The sequence below is a fragment of the Oryctolagus cuniculus genome, chromosome 1 (assembly GCF_051225735.1).
Source record: "Oryctolagus cuniculus isolate XC-2025 breed Fujian yellow rabbit chromosome 1, ASM5122573v1, whole genome shotgun sequence".
In the NCBI taxonomy this organism is placed as follows: domain Eukaryota; kingdom Metazoa; phylum Chordata; class Mammalia; order Lagomorpha; family Leporidae; genus Oryctolagus; species Oryctolagus cuniculus.
The window spans coordinates 168465698-168484294 of NC_142867.1; the positions used below are offsets into that span (position 1 = coordinate 168465698).

The 18597-nt window shown below is 42.6% G+C and overlaps 1 protein-coding gene across 7 annotated transcripts in view; it reads left to right on the forward strand.

Annotated features, from left to right (window-relative positions):
• The first annotated feature begins 292 nt into the window (after positions 1 to 292).
• The window catches only part of RIC1 (RIC1 partner of RAB6A GEF complex), a 169385-nt gene continuing 151080 nt past the window's right edge, over positions 293 to 18597 (forward strand). For 6 of the 7 annotated variants that reach the window (XM_008255095.5, XM_002708103.6, XM_017341498.4 and 3 more), the window contains exon 1: positions 293 to 790. In XM_008255095.5, the coding sequence (XP_008253317.2) occupies positions 647 to 790 (144 nt within the window). In that variant the 5' untranslated portion in view covers positions 293 to 646. The remainder of the gene's footprint in view (positions 791 to 18597) is intronic. The other variant, XM_017341502.4, reaches the window with a different exon arrangement.

Below are 18597 nucleotides of genomic sequence, written 5' to 3' on the forward strand. Positions count from 1 at the left end.
TCCGGAGGGGAAGTCGAATTTGGCCAGGCCAGACGAAGGGCACGTTCCTAGAGCCGAGTCGTCTAGCTGCAGCGCGGTATCACCCGACTCGGCCCAGCCACAGCCGCCAGCCGCCAGCCCCCAGCCCCTAAGGGCAAGCTCCAGCTCCCGGGTGGGAGGGCCAGAGCGGAAGGAGCGGGGCTAAAGCGCATGCGTACTGACGCAGCGTGGTAGCCGTCGGGAAGATTAGGGCGGAGCTTCAGAAAACAGCGAGGGGGAAGGGTGAAGTCTCCAGGGCGCGCGCGCGCGCCTCAGGCCTGCCCGGCTCGACCCACGCGGCGCGGCGTGGTGACGCCTGCGCTGCCCGAGGAAGGGGCGGGGCCGGGGCGGGCCTCCGCGCTCCTCCCGCCCTCTCTCCGTCCGGACTCTCCCTCCCCTTCCCTCCCCCACACTCGGCCCCGTCAGCTCGGGGGTGCTTTCGTCGCGTAGCGTCTCGTCTGCCCGGCCCGGCCAGGCCAGCGGGCAAATGCCCCGAGCTGCCGCGGCCGCCGCCGCCGACTCGGCCGGTGGCGGTGTGGGAGGCAGGCGACCAGCCCGGGGCCGCTGAGTGTGACAGACGGGGCCGGGGGCCGCTAGGCGCCCCGGCGTCGGTGGCTCTGCGCGGATCATGTATTTCCTGAGCGGCTGGCCCAAGAGGCTGCTTTGCCCTCTGGGGAGCCCGGCCGAGGCGCCTTTCCACGTTCAGTCCGACCCGCAGAGGGCTTTCTTCGCGGTGCTGGCCCCGGCCCGCCTCAGCATCTGGTACAGCCGAGTAAGTAGAGCCGCCCTCCGTCTCTCGTGCTCCTTGCCCGGCGTCCAGCCCTCAACTTCCACCCAGAGCCCCCTGCCCCCTGCCCTTAAGCGCCGGCCCCACTCGCCCTCCTCGTCCGCGTCCTCATTCCACAGATGTGGTTGCATGTACCCGCCCGGCTCCGCGCACGTTCTCCTGCCAGGGCTCGGGATGGGTGAAGTCGCTGTTGCCGAAAATCCCTGCGCCTCCCCGCGTTGGACCGACAGCCGCGCACCGTGCAGACCCCGCGCGCTCCCTCGATTGAACCCAGACTTGCTTCCCCCGCCACCACCCCCCCCATCCACATTCCCCGAGGAGCAAATTTGTTTAAAACTTTCCACAATTGGAAGTCTCGCCGCTGCGGTGTCCTAACCCTCCCTTACTAAAGGTCGTTGTTTAGGAGTTGGGGGGAAGCCTGTTGGGCTTTACCGCGTGCCAGACTTCCCAGGCCTGTGATCACTTCTTTCTGGAAACTTAACAGCCAGAATTCTTTATTTATACTGAAGATCTGGTTCTTGAACTCCCTGCCTGCCCCCCAGCGTCCCTTCCCCTCTTTCAGGCTGGTCCTTTTCTGCTTTCGGACTCTGGAGAGAGCCGTAGTGGGGTGAGGAGGAGCGGAAGTAGAACTCCAGTCCGCGCGGCTCCCTGTTAAAACACCTGGAAATAATAAGAGTTGGGAAGCGTGTGGAAATGAGTTCTGGTTTTGCTTTGTATTTCATGACCGAGTATATGAGAAATGATTTGAAAAGTAGGCGGAGGATTGGATACCTGCTGCTCTATGCAAATGCTGCTATAGGTCTGTGTATGAAAACTACAAAATTATAGCTTAAAATACTTTTTTATCCCTCTCCAAAGACAGTACTAGTTGATCTCAGAGTGAAGCTCTTCTCTTTTCAAAGTTAATTTGATCATATGGAGATAGGTATGAGCTTTTCCTTGTTACATCCATGAGCAAAAATCAGATGCATTAGAACTCCTCAATCTCTATATGCTACTCCTGGAGTGCCTCTGATGCCCTTGACTGTCCTCATACAGAACCTTGGTAAAACTGGTGCTAGGATTTAGGTATTTCTCTGATTATCATAGTTGGACTATGAGCAACAGTTTTTTTGCCATTAAGTTTTGGCTGATCTAACTTTCATGCACACACACAAATAGGCTGTGAAGTGGTTGATACCACAATATTACCTCTGTCTGGTGCTCCCCTGCATGTTTGTGTATATATTGTATATCATTTGGTTCTTAAATGAAACGCTTGTTTACAATGTATACGCTGGCTGAATAAGTTTTACTATCTTTAAGGCTATAGAGCTATTTACTTTAAAACACATGAAGGAAAAATTAGAACTCGAATTTTAAATTGTTTTCTGAATTTAGTACATTATTTCATTATAATTTAATATAAAGTCTGAAATTTAACTTTCTTAACTGTTGACCAGGCAGGCCTAACTTACTACCAGACAAATGTAAATTCAAAGTGAGGGGATGAATAGACCAGAAACCAGTAAGCCACTTTTTTCTTCTGCAAAATGACCATAAAAATGTGGTTCAACTTTCTTAGGTACATTGTGAATCTTAAGAATACCTATTACATGGTTTTGGAGTTAGATACTATATATATATTCAAGGCAGCCCTAGAATTTAAAACTACTTATAGGCCTTTCCTTCAATCATTCACTCTACATACAGCTTGCTCTTTCCACAGAAATACAGGGGCCACACTGTTGAGATCCAATGTGCACAAGTTAGATTGTAGGGAATCTATGCCTTCAGAGTTATGGAATGAAATGAAATACAGGAATACCTTAGGGAGGATACAGGGTACTGTCGATTTTATGAGTGGTTAACTGGATTCTGGGCATCAGCTTTGTCACTTAAAATCAGGTGTTGAACCAGGTGATTCTAAGGTGTATGATTATATGATTAGGTAAGTGGAGAACAGATGCCAGTCTCCAGCTTCCAGTCTTCCCTTCCTGGGATATGAGTTTTCTTATTCTGTATGGAAAGTTTTCATTTTTATTTCCTAACTTCTAAATCTCTTGAAACTGTAAGCTAATATAAATTCAGGTTAGCAGACTTCTGTTAAAAGTGAAAAGACCTCTGGGTAAATTAAGGGGCTTTCAGTTATATCACGTAATTTAGAGTGAGTGAGTTTAAACTGTTTGCTCTGGAAATGTGAAAGCTTCAATTTTGGAAGAGTTAAAGCTGCAAGTGATTTGATAGAATAAAGTGAAGGGTGAAGATCTAAAGGATTCTGCAGAGTTGAAGTCTTGAAGTTGCTTGAGGGCTTTTCTAGGCATGGAGAGACATGCTGAAAGATATAACAAGATCTGCTTCCTTGAAATGTTGTTAGGGCTCACTTAGTAAATTGGGCTTACGTAGGAGGAGTGCATTTTTAAAAAGAAAACGCCTCGTGGAAGGAGCATCTGTTTTTTTTTTTGTTTGTTTTTTTTTTTTTTTGACAGGCAGAGTGGACAGTGAGAGAGAGTCAGAGAGAAAGGTCTTCCTTTGCCGTTGGTTCACCCTCCAAGGGCCGCCACGGCCGGCGCGCTGCGGCCAGCGCACCTTGCTGATCCGATGGCAGGAGCCAGGTACTTCTCCTGGTCTCCCATGGGGTGCAGGGCCCAAGCACTTGGGCCATCCTCCACTGCACTCCCGGGCCACAGCAAAGAGCTGGCCTGGAAGAGGGGCAACCGGGACAGAATCTGGCACCCGACCGGGACTAGAACCTGGTGTGCCGGCGCCGCAAGGCGGAGGATTAGCCTAGTGAACCGCGGCGCCGGCCGCATCTGTTTAATTTGGTTGTTTTAATGTGTGAAAGTATTGCTAATTGTAAAATATTGATTACCTGCAAGGCTATGAAAACGTAAAGTAAAATCTTAAAGAATAACTTGTTTATATTTTATGGATTTTTTATTAAATAATTATTTTATTTATTTGAAAGAGAGTTTCAGAGAGAAGTAGAGTCAGAGAGAGAGAGAGAGAGAATCTTCCATTCCACTGGTTCTCTCTCTAAATGACCGCAACAGCTATAGCTGCGCCGATCCAAAGCCAGGAGCCAGGAGCTTCTTCCAGGTCTCCAACGTGAGTGCAGAGACCCAAGGACTTGGGCCATCTTCCACTGCTTTCCCAGGCCATAGCAGAAGCAGAGAGCTGGGTCAGAAGAGGAGCAGCTGGGACTTGAACTGGCGCCCATATGGGATGCCAGTGCTGCAGGCTGGGGCTTTAACCTGCTCTGCCACAGTGCTGGCCCCTATTTTATGGATCTTTAAGTGAACTTTTATGTTCCTCTTGTAGCTATTATCATATACTTTAAGTAGCTATTTGGAATTCCACTATCAAGGAGTCATTTCTCGGTCGGCGCCGTGGCTCAATAGGCTAATCCTCCACCTGCGGCGCCGGCACACCAGGTTCTAGTCCCGGTCGGGGCTCCGGATTCTGTCCCAGTTGCCCCTCTTCCAGGCCAGCTCTCTGCTGTGGCCCGGGAGTGCAGTGGAAGATGGCCCAAGTGCTTGGGCCCTGCACTCCATGGGAGACTGGGAGAGGCACCTGGCTCCTGGCTTCAGATCAGCGTGGTGCGCCGGCCGTGGCGGCCATTGGAGGGTGAACCAAGGGCAAAGGAAGACCTTTCTCTGTGTGTCTCTCTCTCTCACTGTCCACTCTGCCTGTCAAAAAAGAAGAAAAAAAAAGGAGTCATCTCTCTTCAGAATTATTTCCTACCCTGAATTTGAGAAGCACTGTGTAGTGCTATGTAGACTTGTTTCTGAACAAGAGTTTGTTATATATTCACTATTCTTTTTTGATGGAGATTTAAAAACAGTGTATTTTATCATTAAAGTGTGAGGACTTACAAGTTTTGAAATGATGTATTGATGTAGGTTTGCTCTCTACCTTTCCATTCTACTTAGGCATTCTAAAAACTCAGGAGTACAGTGGGGATTATCCACATAATTTGGATCCTATAAAAGGTTCAATATGTATACAAGTTAGATTGGGGTGGCAGATGTGGAAGTTAATTGCTGGGACAATTGATGTATTTCTGCCAAGGGTATTCTGAAAGCACTTCGAGGATGAAGCTTCTATGTAAAGCCAAGTTATGATTTATGAATGACAAAGGTGTTGTGTGATTTGAATTGCATTTTGTTATATACCGGGGAATCCAGAATTACTTCTTCAATGTACTGCTTGATAGTGAATATGAAAGTCTACATACATATGTGAATATCAGAATGATTCCTAGAATGTTGTCTAATTTAGATATATAGTTACATGTCAATTTTCAGCTCACTGATGATTTCAAATATTTGAATTACCTTTAGAAATTTTTTTTGGATTTATTTGTTTATTTGAAAGGAAGAGTTACAGAGAGACAGAGGTCTCCCATCCGCTGGTTCATTCCCCACATGGTCGCAATGGCTGGAGCTGTGCTGATCTGAAGCCAGAAGCCAGGAGCTCCTGGTCTCTGGGTCTCCCATATGGGTGCAGGAACCCAAGGGCTTGGGCATTTTCCCAGGCCATAACAGAGAGCTGGATTGGAAATGGAGCAGCTGGGATTTGAACCGGCATCCACATGGGATGCTGGCACTGCAGGATGTGGCTCTACTGGCTACATCACAGCGCCGTCCCCTAGAAGTATTTTTTAAAAATTTTTTTTGACAGGCAGTGTTAGTGTGTGAGAGAGAAAGGTCTTCCTTCCGTTGGTTAATCCCGCAGATGGCCGGGAGCCAGGTGCTTCCTCCTGATCTCCCATGGGGTGCAGGGTCCAAGCACTTGGGCCATCCTCCACTGCCTTCCCCGGGCCACAGCAGAGAGCTGGCCTGGAAGAGGGGCAACCGGGACAGAATCCGGCACCCCGAACGGGACTAGAATCCGGTGTGCTGGCGCCGCAGGCGGAGGATTAGCCAAGTGAGCCACGGCGCTGGCCAGCCCCTAGAAGTATTTTTAATACCAGTTACAAAAGATAGTGTGAAGAAGCAATATATGAAAGGGATAAGAGGCATATTATGTGTAAAAGCATTCTGATCAAAGATGTTAGTGTGTTAATATGATAAATGAAAATCTTAGTTGTCACTGTATATATGTTGCTGATAAAAAGCTGAGTTAAGCAAATCACCATTGAGTTTATGAAAAAAAATATGTCTTTGGGTAAGCCTGAGTAGAAACTTATGTTCCTGTTGATGTGTGTTAATGATAGAAAAAAACAATGAGATACATGCCAAAAGAACCAAGCTCTAGGCTCAGGTATATGACTAAGTTAAATACCTCAGGAAGGGCATTTAATTTGTGTCTGTTTCCCCAACATTCCTACTTCTTACCTTTCACATCTATTCTCTTCCTTTCTGCAGAGAGCTTTCTTTATAAACTTACTGTTCTGAAGTAGGTTAATGAATGAAGTTCAAACTTCTTAGTTTGGTACCCAAGATGCTGTCCTTCTAGAATCCTGTTTTGCCTTGTGTCTGCTGATGAGAGTATTACCCACCCTTGATCTGGTGTTGAAATCCTTTTTATTTGCTTTTGAGCCATTTTTTACCTATCATAACCAGATTATTATTAATTTTTCTGGTAAATTACTGTTTTGTTACCACAGCTTTATTGAGTTGTAATTGAAAAATGTATATATTTAAGATATATATAATGTGATATTTTGGTATACATTGTAAAGTGATAACCACAGTCAAGCTAATTAACATAGCCATCCCACAGATAGTAACTTTTTCGAAAATGTGTATGGTGAAAACATTTAAAATTATTTTCTTAGCACATTCCAAGTATGCATTAACATTGGGCTGTGTATGTGATCTTCAAAATTTAGTCATTGTAACTGAAAGTTTGTACCCTTGAACAAAATCCCTCCAAGTCCCCCAGCAACTAGCCCCCACAACTACTATTCTGCTCCTTATTTCCTAGTAAAACTTTAGTTTGCACATAGGAGATAATGTAGTGCATGCCTTGCTGTGTCTGATTTTACTTTGCATAACATCCTTTAGATTCATCCATGTGTTGTTGCAGATAGCAGGATTTCCTTATTTATAGGGCTGAATAGTACTCTATATGTAAATATATATAACTTCCATATACATGTGATACAATATAACTTTTTTTTTTTTTTTTTTTTTTTTTTTGGACAGCCAGAGTGGATAGAGAGAGAAACAGAGAAAGGTCTTCCTTTTTGCCGTTGGTTCACCCTCCAGTGGCCGCCACGGCTGGCGCGCTGTGGCTGGCGCACCGCGCTGATCTGAAGGCAGGAACCAGGTGCTTTTCCTGGTCTCCCGTAGGGTGCAGGGCCCAAGCACTTGGGCCATCTTCCACTGCCTTCCCGGGCCACAGCAGAGAGCTGGCCTGGAAGAGGGGCAACCGGGACAGAATCCGGCACCCCGACCCGGACTAGAACCCTGTGTGCCGGCGCCGCTAGGTGGAGGATTAGCCTATTGAGCTGCGGCGCCGGCCACAATATAACATTTTTAATAATCAACTAAATTCTTTTTTTTAAAATTTATTTATGTGAAAAAGCAGAGAGGCACAGACAAGTAGACAGAGATCTCCGATCTGCTGATTCACTTTGCAGATGTGCACATTGACCAGGGGTAGGCCAGGCTCCATCCTGGAGCTGGGAATTGCAATTCAAGTCTTCCACATGGGTGGCAGGGGCTAAAATACTTGAGCCACCACCTGTTGCCTCCCAGCGTGAATAGTAGTAGTAGGAAGGTGGACCTAGGAATGTGGACAGGATTTGAACCTAGGCATTTTGATATGAAGTGTTAATATTTTATTTTTTGATATTTACACTGTGCTACTCACACTGCCTCCTCACTCTTCCTTCTCCTCCTCTTCCTGTTCTTCTTTTTAAATATTCATTTATTTATTTGAAAAGTTACAGAGGGAGAGAGACAGATCTTCCAACCGCTGGTTTACTTCCCAAATGGCCTCAACGACCAGGTGTGGGGCAGACCAAAGCCAGGAGTATCATCCAGGTCTCCCACATGGGTGCAAGGGCCCAAGCACTTGGACTGTCTTTGCCAGGTGCCTCAGTAGAGAGCTGGCTTGGAAGTGGAGCAACCAGGATTTGAACTGGCACCCATATGGAATGCCAGGGTCACAGAACTCTGGCCCTGAGATGTGAACATTTTAACTGCTAGGTCAGACTGCTGCCCATATCACATTTCCGATCTATTCATTTGCTGATGTTTGCTTAAGTTGTTTTCATATCATGGCTGTTTTGAATAATACTGTAGTAAATACAGGAGTGCAGAAGCTTTAAGATACTGATTTCAGTTTCTTTATAGTGGGTTTGCTGGATCATACGGTGGTTCTATTTTTAGTTATTTTTTGTTGTTGTTTTACAAGCCTCCATAATGTTTTCCTTAATGGCTATACCAATTTACAGTCCCACCAGCCATGTCCAGGAGTTCTCTTTTTACCACATCCTCACCAATGCTTATTATCCTTTGGCTTTGACAACAGTCTTTCTAACTGTACCTATAACTAAAGCAATATCTTGCTAGGATTTTGATTTGCATTTCTCTGATGTTTGTAATGTTGAGCACTTGTTGGTCATTCCTTTGTCTTTGGAAAAAGGTCTCTTGCGAATTTTTTAATTGGGTTATTTATTTTGCTCTTCAGTTGTATGAGTTCTTTACATATCTTGGACATTATCCCCCATTAGCTGTATGGTTTGCAAATATTTTCCCTAGTTCCATAGTTTACTCTATTTATGTATTTATTTTTGACAGAGAGAGAGAGAGAAAGGAGAAAGGTCTTCCTTCCATTGGTTCACCCCCCAAATGGCCGCCACGGCCGGAACTATGCCGATCCGAAGCCAGGAGCCAGGTGCCTCTTCCTGGTCTCCCATGTGGGTGCAGGGCCCAAGCACTTGGGCCATCCTCCACTGCCTTCCTGGGCCACAGCAGAGAGCTGGACTGGAAGAGGAGCAACCAGGACTAAACTGGCACCCATATGGGATGCCAGCGCCACAGGTGGAGGATTAACCAAGTGAGCCACGGCACCAGCCCCCCATAGTTTACTTTTAAATTTTGTTGATCATTTCCTTTGCCATCCAAGAACTTTTTACTTCCAGGTAATCCTGTTGGTTTATTTTGCTTTTGTTGCCTGTGCTTTTGATGTCATCCAAAAAAAATCATTGCCAAGACCAATGTCAAGGAACTTTCCCCCTGTTTTGTTACAATTTTTGATGATTTCATAAAACAGTAATTTTAAAATTTTTAAGTTTTAATTATTTGAAAGGCAGTTAAAGAGGGAGGGAGAGACAGTGAGAGCAAAAGATATCTTCCATCTTCTGGTTCATTCCCCAGGTGACCACAATGGCACCCATATAAGGTGCTGGCATCACAGGCAGCTGCTTAACCTACTATATCAAAATGCCAGCTCCACATTTAAGATTTTCAATAGATTTTGAGTTGATTTTTGTGTATAGGGTAAGATAAAGGTCTATTTTTATTCTTTTGCTTGTAGATATCCATTTTTCTTTTTGACTTTTAAAGTTTAATTTTTAATTAGTTTTTAACAGATTCAGTGTGCTTTGTAGATACAATTCTTTTTTTTAAAGATGTAAATTAATTTTTATTTGAAAGTCAGTTATACAGAGAGGAGAGGCAGAGAGAGAGGTCTTCGATCCGCTGGTTCACTCCCCAATTGGCTGCAGTGGCTGTAGCTGAGCCGATCCGAAGCCAGGAGCCAGGAGCTTCTTCCAGGTCTCCCACGCGGGTGCAGGGACCCAAGGACTTGGGCCATCTTGTATGCTTTCCCAGGCTGTAGCAGAAAGCTGGATTGGGAGTGGAGCAGCTGGGTCTCGAACCTGCGCCCGTATGGGATGCTGGCACTTCAGGCTAGGGCTTTAACCTTCTGCGCCACAGCGCCGGCCCCTGTAGATACAATTCTAAGAACATAATGATATTTCTTTCCTCCATCCCTCCTACCCTCCCTCTTTCTTCCTTTATTTTTTAGTTTTTGAGATGACATATTTTAAATTTACAGTAAAAAAGGCTTAATACTTTGCTGATAAAGAAGTTTAACAAGTAAAAAGCAAAAAGGCCCTAATTTAGTGGTAATATAGACAACAGGTGTGAACAATAATTGAATGGAAAAATATTTCACCCATATGCAGTAAATTTTAAAGTAATAACAGATCATTAAAACTATAGTAGTGTAACATTCTTAGCTGTTGGTTTCGCAAAGGTATAAAACAAAATTTTACAAAACTATATTTGCAACAATACTGATAGACACAGAATTTTTTTCCTTTTTTTTTCTTTTAGCTCCCACATATAAGGGAGAACATGTGGTGTTTGTGGATCCAGCTTATTTCACTCAACATGATGTCCTCCAGTTGTGTCCATTTTGCTGCAATTAGTAGAATTTCATTTTTTATAGGTAGATAATCCATTTTGTGTATATACACCACATTTTCTTTTATCCATTCATCTGATGATGGACACCTTGGTTGAGTCCAAATTTTGGCTATTGTGAACAGTGCTACTTTGAACATGATGGTGCAAGTATCTCTTTGATACAGCGTGTTCAAGCCTTTGGGTGTATACCCAGAAGTGGGGTTGCTGGGTCATATGTCAAGTCTGTTTCTAGCTTTTTAAGTCTCCACAACATTTTCCACAGTGGCTATGTTAATTTATATACCCACCAACAGTGTGTAAGTGTTCCCCTTCGTCAGCATCCTTTCCAGCGTTTGTTACTCTCTGTGTTTTGAATTTTAGCCATTCTGACAGACTAAAATGAGATGAAATCTCATTCATAATAGCCACCCCCCCCAAAAAAAACCCCAAATATTTAGGAATAAATGTAACCAAAGAAGTGAAAGATCTCTTCAATGAAAATTATCAAACATTGATGAAAGAAATCACCAAGGACACACAAAAAATGATAAGATATCCTTTGCTTATGGATTGGAGGAATCAATATCATTAAAATGTCTGTACTACTTAAAGCAGTCTACATATTCAATACAATCTTTATCAAAATACCAATGACATTCTTTATGAAACTACAAAAAGCTATCCTAATATTCATGTGGAATCATGAAAGACCTAGAATGGCTAAAGTGATCCTGAACAATAAAAATCAAGCTGAAGATACCACAACCTGACTTCAAAGCATACTACAAAGCTGTAGTAATTAAAACAGCATGGTACTGACATAAAAACCAATCCATAGATCAGTGGAACAGAAAAGAGAGCCTAGAAATTAATTTACGTACATACAGCCAACTGATTTTTGACAGAAGTGCTCAGATCATACAGTAGAATTAGGATAGTCTCTTCAATGAATGGTGCTGGCAAAACTGGATTTATATATGTAAGAGAATGAAATTAGATCCATACCTCTCACCATTTGCAAAGATCAACTCAAGATAGATCAGAGATCTAAATTTAAGACCTGAGACAATGAAGTTGCTGGAAGAAAATGTAGGGGAAACACTCCAAGACATTGGTGTAGGGGATGACTTCTTGGACAAGAGTCCCAAAGCACAGGCAACAAAAGCAAAACTAAACAGAAGGGACTATATCAAACTCAGAAGCTTTTGCACAGCAAAGGAACTGATCAGTAGAGTGGAGAACAGAAAGGAAAAAAATAATTGCAAATCACCTATCTGATGAAGGATTAATATCTCAAATATATCAGAAAAACAACAAAAAATCATAAATGATCCAGTTGAGAAATGGGCAAAGGACTTTGACAGATCTCAAAAGAAGAAATACAAATGGCCAACAAATTTACCAAAAAATGTTCATTACTAGCCATCAGGGAAATGCAAATCAAAATCACAATGAGATATACATTTTTCCTAATACCATTTATTGAAAAGTTATAGGTATCACTTTGAATCAGTAGATAACTTTGATTAGTATGGACTTTTCTTTTTTAAAGCTGGAGGTGACACTTTTTTCTTTTTTCTTTGTTTATTTGAAAGGCAGAAATATAGAGAAGGAGAGAGAGAGATTGATCTTTGATCTGCTGATTCAAATGGCCACAATGGCCAGGCCTGGGCTGGGCTGAAGCCAGAAGCCAAGAACCTCTTCTAGGTCTCCCACATGGGTGCAGGGGTCCAAGTACTTGGGTCATCTTCCACTGCTTCTCTAGCTGCATTAGCAGAAAGCTGGATTAAAGTAGAGGACTCAGGACTTGAACTGGCGCCTATTTGGGATGGCACTGCAGGCGGAAGCTTAACCTTCTGTGCTACAGTGCCAGCTCTAAGACTTTATCTTTCAAGATTTATATATTTATTTAGTTAGAGAGAGTCAGAGAGGAAGAGATAACTTCCATCCGTTGATTCATTCCTCAGATGTCCATGATGGCTAGGGCTGAGAGACAGGAGCCAGGACCTTCTTCCTGGTCTCCCACGTAGGTGCAGGAGCCCAAGGACCTGGACCACCTTCCACTGCTTTCCCAGGTGCATTAGCAGGGAGCTATATTGGAAGTGAAGCAGCTGGGACTTGAACTGGTGCCCATAAGGCTTTTTACCCACTATGGCATTTACCTGCTATGCTATGCCACAGCGCCATCCCCTCCCCCCTGCCTTTTTTTTTTTTTTTAAAGATTTATTTCTTTACTTGAAAGTCAAAGTTACAGATAGGAAGAGACAGATAGATCCTCTGTCCAGTGATTCACTCCCCATATGGCTACAACTGCCAGGGATGGGCCAGGCTGAAGTCAGGAGCTTCATCCTGGTCTCCCACATGGGAGGCAGGGGCCCAAACACTTGGGCCATCTTTTGCTGCTTTTCTCAGGGCATTAGTAAGGAGTTGGATTAGAGTGGAAGTGGAGCAGCTGGGGCACCAACCTGTGCCTATTTGGGATGCTGGCATTGCAGGTGGCAGCTTTACCCACTAAGCCACCGTACAGGCTGTAGTTTAGACTGAAGTTTTGGCAGCTTGCTTTCTTGCTTGCTTGCTTGCCTGCCTGCTTGCTTGCTTGCTTGCTTTCTTCCTTTCTCTCTTTCTCTCTTTCTTTCTCTGTCTCTCTGTCTCTCTTGTTTATTTATTTGAGAGGCAGAGTTACAGAGAGGCAAAAGCGGGGTGGGGGGAGGGTGGGAGGGAGGTCTTCCATCTGCTGGTTCACTTCCCAAATGGCTGCAATGGCTGGAGCTGGGCTGATCCAAAGCCAGGAGCCAGGAGTTTCTTCTGGATCTTTCATATAGGTGCAGGGGCCCAAGGGCTTGGGCCATCTATTACTGTTTTCCCAGGCCATTGCAGAGAGCTGGATCAAAAGTGGAGTAGCTGGGACTTGAACTGGCGCCCATATGGGATGCCAGCATTGCAGGCCATGGTTTTACCTGCTACATCATAGCACTGGCCCCAACAGTTTTCATTCAGTCCATAAACATGGGATAACTTTCCATTTATTTGTTTCCTTCAGTCTTTCGTTGGTGTTCTATAGTTTCAGTGTTAGCTCCTTGGTTAAATTTATTCTAATTTATTATCCTGGGTTAAATTTATTCTAAGTATTTTTCAAGCTGTTGTAAGTGGGATTGTCCCACCTTGTTTGTGACTCTTGCTTTGTTCAGAGATACTGTATTTCCGGCATGAGCCTATCCCATTGTATTATTACTTTTCACGGTAATGGCCCAGCACCTATCAACTCAGTGAAGTTCTGGAAAAATTCAGGTTTGCCTTAGCATGGAGGTTTACTTATAAGAAAGGTCATAAAAGCCATGATCAGAACTTATGCCACATGGAAATCTAGAGGTATGCTAGAGCCTCAAGGCTTTGAGGGACATCTGCTTGTTTTTAGTCCCCTTTGACCAGTGCTCCTGATGTCTTTGCAGGATTGGGCATCTACTTCAGCTCCTGTTTAATTGCTTCTAAGCCTTTGGTGATCATGGCTTCTACCTGAGTCAGCTCTGGAATAGGCAGCCCATCTTTTCTGTAAAACTGTCCTGTCACCTTTCCATCAAACACATAATTCTCATAGAATGAAAGCCAATTTTGCAGTGTGGACATCTCAAAGAACAAGTCAGAGACATCATTCACAAGGCCTACTTTGAGTAGTCTGCGGTCACAAATGATCTGGCAGTGTCTTTGCTTTTCCAGCATGGCTTTTGGTGAATGTGGAGAAATGCTGAGCAGCAGTGGAATACTTTGGCTTGTAGGTTGTCTGCCACTCCAACTAAGATTGGGATTGTTTTCTTAAATTGTTTTTCAGATAGTTAATCGTTAATTTATTGAAAGCAACTGATATTTAGAAGTTTTCATTTATTTTCATCTACTTGGAAGGCAGAGTAACAGAGAAAGAGACAGATCTTCCATCCACTGGTTCACTCCCCCAAATGCTCACAATAACTGGGGTTAGGCCAGGCTGAAGCTACCAGCTGGGAGCTCCCTCCCACTTTGGTGGCAAGGACCCATCATCTGTTGCTTCCTAGAATGCATTAGCAGAAAGCTGGATTACAAGCAGAGGTTCCTGGACTCTCATATAGGATGTGGGCTTTCCAAGCAGCAGCTTTACATGCTGGGCCACAATACCGCCCCTATATTTGATTTTTGTATCCTGCAGCTTTACTAACTTTATTAGTTCTAACAGATTTTAGTGGAATCTTTAAGGTTTTCTGTATATAAGATCCTATCATTTACAAACAGTTTACTTCTCCCTTTAAACTGCTTTGTATCATATGAAGTTTGGAACTCATGCTTTATTTTTCTGACCAGACTGTAAGTTCTTGTACAACAGAGACTATCTTATCTTGTATTATCCATACACTTTGCACAGAGCATATACTTAATAAGAATTTTTATAATTAATGAATTCAGGCTATCTGTGTCATGTAGTATAGACTTTTAAAAATGTTTAATAATTAAGATGTTTGAAATGTTGACATCTAATACAAATAGAACTAAATTACAATTTAAATATGAGTACTTCAGAAAGTTTTCGGAAAATGGAATTAGAAGATGTTTATTTTGGCGCAAAAATTTTTTGGAATCCATGCATAGTTTTTGCAGAGTTCACATTTTACATGAGCATTTTTGTAGTTCCGTCATATAAATGAAGGTGAATTAAGTACAGTTCATCACATACAGTCCAAATTGTGGTAGAGAAACAGTCTATGATAAAGGATCCTCCTTTACATTATTAGATAATGTGGGTTATCAAAATTTAAATTAGTATGCAGCCATCCGTAAACTGCCAAACTTCTGGATCCAAATTTGTTATATTGATGACATCTGTGGAAAAAGTCATAGGGGGAAAAAAAAACAGTATAAACAAATTTGAAGAGGACATTGCTTTCACTGACATGCATATTTTAGGCAAACATTCATTTGTTAAGTTTGTATTTTAGCTTTTTGGGAAACTGTTCAAAAGTGGTTGTAGCATCTTACATCCCCACTAGTAATTATTGAAGATTTGTTTTTATCCACATCCATTCTAGTGAGTTTGTAGTGGTGGTGTCTGTGATGGCTTTAATTTGTATTTTCCTAATGATTAATGTTTAGCATGTTTTCATGTGATTGCAAGCTGTTTTATACCATATTTGTATTTCCAGTCAAATCTTTTCTCTTTTTTTCTTCATAGATTGGAGTGTTTCTTGTAGTTATTTATATTTTCTGAATATAGTGTTTTTAGAAGAGACATGATTTGTGTGTATTCTGTCCCATTATGTGTAGCTTGCCTTTTCAGTTTCTTAATATCTATTGGAAGAACTTTAAGTTTGGAAACTAGTGGCTCATCAGGTTAAGCCTTTCTCTGGGATGCTAGCATCCCTTGAGCACTGTTTCAAGTCCTGGCTGTTCTACTTCTGTTCTAATATGCCTGGAAGAGCAGCCCAAATACTTGGGCCCCTGCCACCATCATGGGAGATCTGGATGGAATTCCAGGTTCCTGGCTTTGGCTTCACCTAGCCCCATTTTTGACCATTTGGGGAGTGAACCAGTAGATGCCTCTGTCCCTTTCTGTAACCCTGCCTTATAACTTAAGTTTTTTAAGTTTTATCTTTTTTTTTTTTTTTTTTTTTTTTTTTTAGCTTAGCTTGTTTCTTTCCTTTATGTATTACCCATATTGTATCCTAAGAAACTTTTGGCCATTCTAAGATCACAAATATTTTGTATGTTTTCTCAGAAGTTTTACAGTTTTAGCTCTTACGTGTAGATCTGGCACCTATTTTGAATTCATTTTTCAGTATGATGTGAGAGAAGGTCCAAGTTCAGTTTTTTGTTGTTGTTGCTTTTTGTTTTTAATCTGGATATTCATTTGCTGGAAAGAATATCCTTTTACTGTTGAATTGCTTTGGTACCTTGGTCAAAAACAGTTGACCATAAATGTCAGTTGACCATAAATGAAAAGGTTTATTTCTGTATTTTCTGATCAGTACATCTGTTTTTATTTTAGCATTGCATTTTGGATTTTTATTAAGTTTAGAAATGTGTAGTAAAAATTCTGTTTCCTTTGTTTTTTAAAATTATTTTGTGTAGTCTAGTTCTTTTGTATTTCCATACAGATTTTAGGATTATATTGTCACTTTAGTTTTAATTATTTTTTACATTCCACAGTGTTTTATACTTTTAAAATTAACATATAGGAATTACACATTCCGAGATATGTCAGACAATCTTTAGAAAAATGGAGTTAAAAGATCTTGTGCAGGGGCCGGCTTCGTGGCACAGGTTAATCCTGCGCCTGTGGTGCTGGCATCCCATATGGGCACCGGTTCTAGTCCTGGCTGTTCCTCTTTCTTTTATTATTATTATTATTATATTATTATTATTTTTTAAATTTTTTAGACAGGCAGAGTTGGGCAGTGAGAGAGAGAGAGACAGAGAGAAAGGTCTTCCTTTTTCCGTTGGTTCACCCCCCGAAGTGGCCGCTGTGGCCAGCGCGTTGCGGCCAGCGCACTGTGCCAATCCGAAGCCAGGAGCCAGGTGCTTCCTCCTGGTCTCCCATGCGGGTGCAGGGCCCAAGCACTTGGGCCATCCTCCACTGCCTTCCCGGGCCACAGCAGAGAGCTGCACTGGAAGAGGAGCAACCGGGACAACATCTGGCGCTCCAACCGGGACTAGAACCCCGGGGTGCCAGCGCCGTGCGTGGAGGATTAGCCTAGTAAGCTGCGGCGCCAGCCCTGGCGGCTCCTCTTTCAATCCAGCTCTCTGCTATGGCCTGGGAAAGCAATGCAAGAAGGCCCAAGTCCTTGGGCCCCTGCACCTGCATAGTAGACCAGGAGGAAGTTCCTGGCTTCAGATTGGCGCAGCCCCGGCCTTTACAGCTGACTGAACCACGGAGAGAAGACCTTTCTCTCTGTTTTCCCTCTCACTGTCTGTAACTCTGCCTCTTAAATAAATAAATAAAATCTTTTAAAAAAAGATCTTATGCAAAAACTTAAAATCCATACAGTTTTTTGTACTGTACATTTCTGTGAACTATTTGAAGATCTCATATGCATGGATTTCATAATTTTTGCATCAAAATTTATTTTTTGAGAGGTAGGGGGACAGAAATCTCTCCATCTATTGGCCTACTGCTCAAATATCTATAGTGATAGGTGCTGAGCCAGGCCAAAGCAAGGAGGCAGGAGTTCAGTCCAAGTCTTCAAGGGACTCAGTCACTTGAGCCATCAACTTCCTGCTTCCCAAGGTTCTCATTTGGAGGAAGCAGAGGTGATTCATAAACCCAGCCACTCATATGTGGGTTTCGAGTGTCCCAGCTTGGTGCATAACTGTTAGGCTAAACACCGTTCCCTAAACTTATCTTTTAATTCCGTTTTTCCACAAACTTTTTGAAGTTCTTACATTTAATGGGTACAGGGGGATATTTCAAGACATTAATATAGAATGCACTGATCAAATCATGGTAATTAGCATTTTCTTCTCATCAGTTCTTTTTTGGGGGGACTTTTGAGCTCCCCTCTTCTAGTTCTTCATATAATAGATTATTGTGAACTTTAGTCCCTGATGTGCTATGGAGCAATAGGATATATTCCTTCTATTTTCATGTGTTTGGGGACCCATTGTCCAACCTCTCTTTATCCCTCCTCCCTGCTACCCTTTCTAGCTGATGTTAATTACTATTTTATGTGCAGATTATTTTCTTCTTCCACGTGCAGTATTTGTCTTTCCATCCCTGGAACATTTCATCTTCTCTGGTTCCATCTGCTACGTTACAAATGATGGAATTTCACTCTTTATGCCTGAATTGTATTCGATTCATCATTTGTGAATACCATATTTTCATCATCCATTTTATTCATTGATGGGCACCAGGGTTGATTCAGTGCCTTGGCTGTTTTCAATAGTGCTGTTATAAACATGGAGTGTCTGTATTTCCTTGATATGCTGATTTCATTTCTCTTGATGTATACCTACATGTGGGGATAGTTGGATCATAGGATAAATTTGGTTTTAGTCTTTTTTTTTTTTTTTGAGGAACATTAATCCTATGCTTCATAATGACTTTACCACCATGTATCAGAGTTCCCATTGCTCAACATCCTTTCCAGCATATGTCATTTCTTGTCTTTTTAATAACCATTCTAATTGCATGAAATAAATCTCATTGTGGTTTTGATTTACATTTCTGATAGACAATGATATTGAGCATTTTTTCAAATACTGACCATTTGTGTTTCTTTTTAGAAATATCTGTTCAAATAATTTTGCCCAGTTTTTTACTTCTTTCTTTTCTTTCTCTCTTTTTTTAAAGATTTATTTATTTATTTGAAAGAGTTACAGAGAGGAGAGGCAGGAAGATAGGTCTTTCATCCTCTGGTTCACTTATCAATTGGCTGCAATGGCTGCAGCTGCGCCCATCTGAAGCCAGGAGTTTCTTTTGGGTCT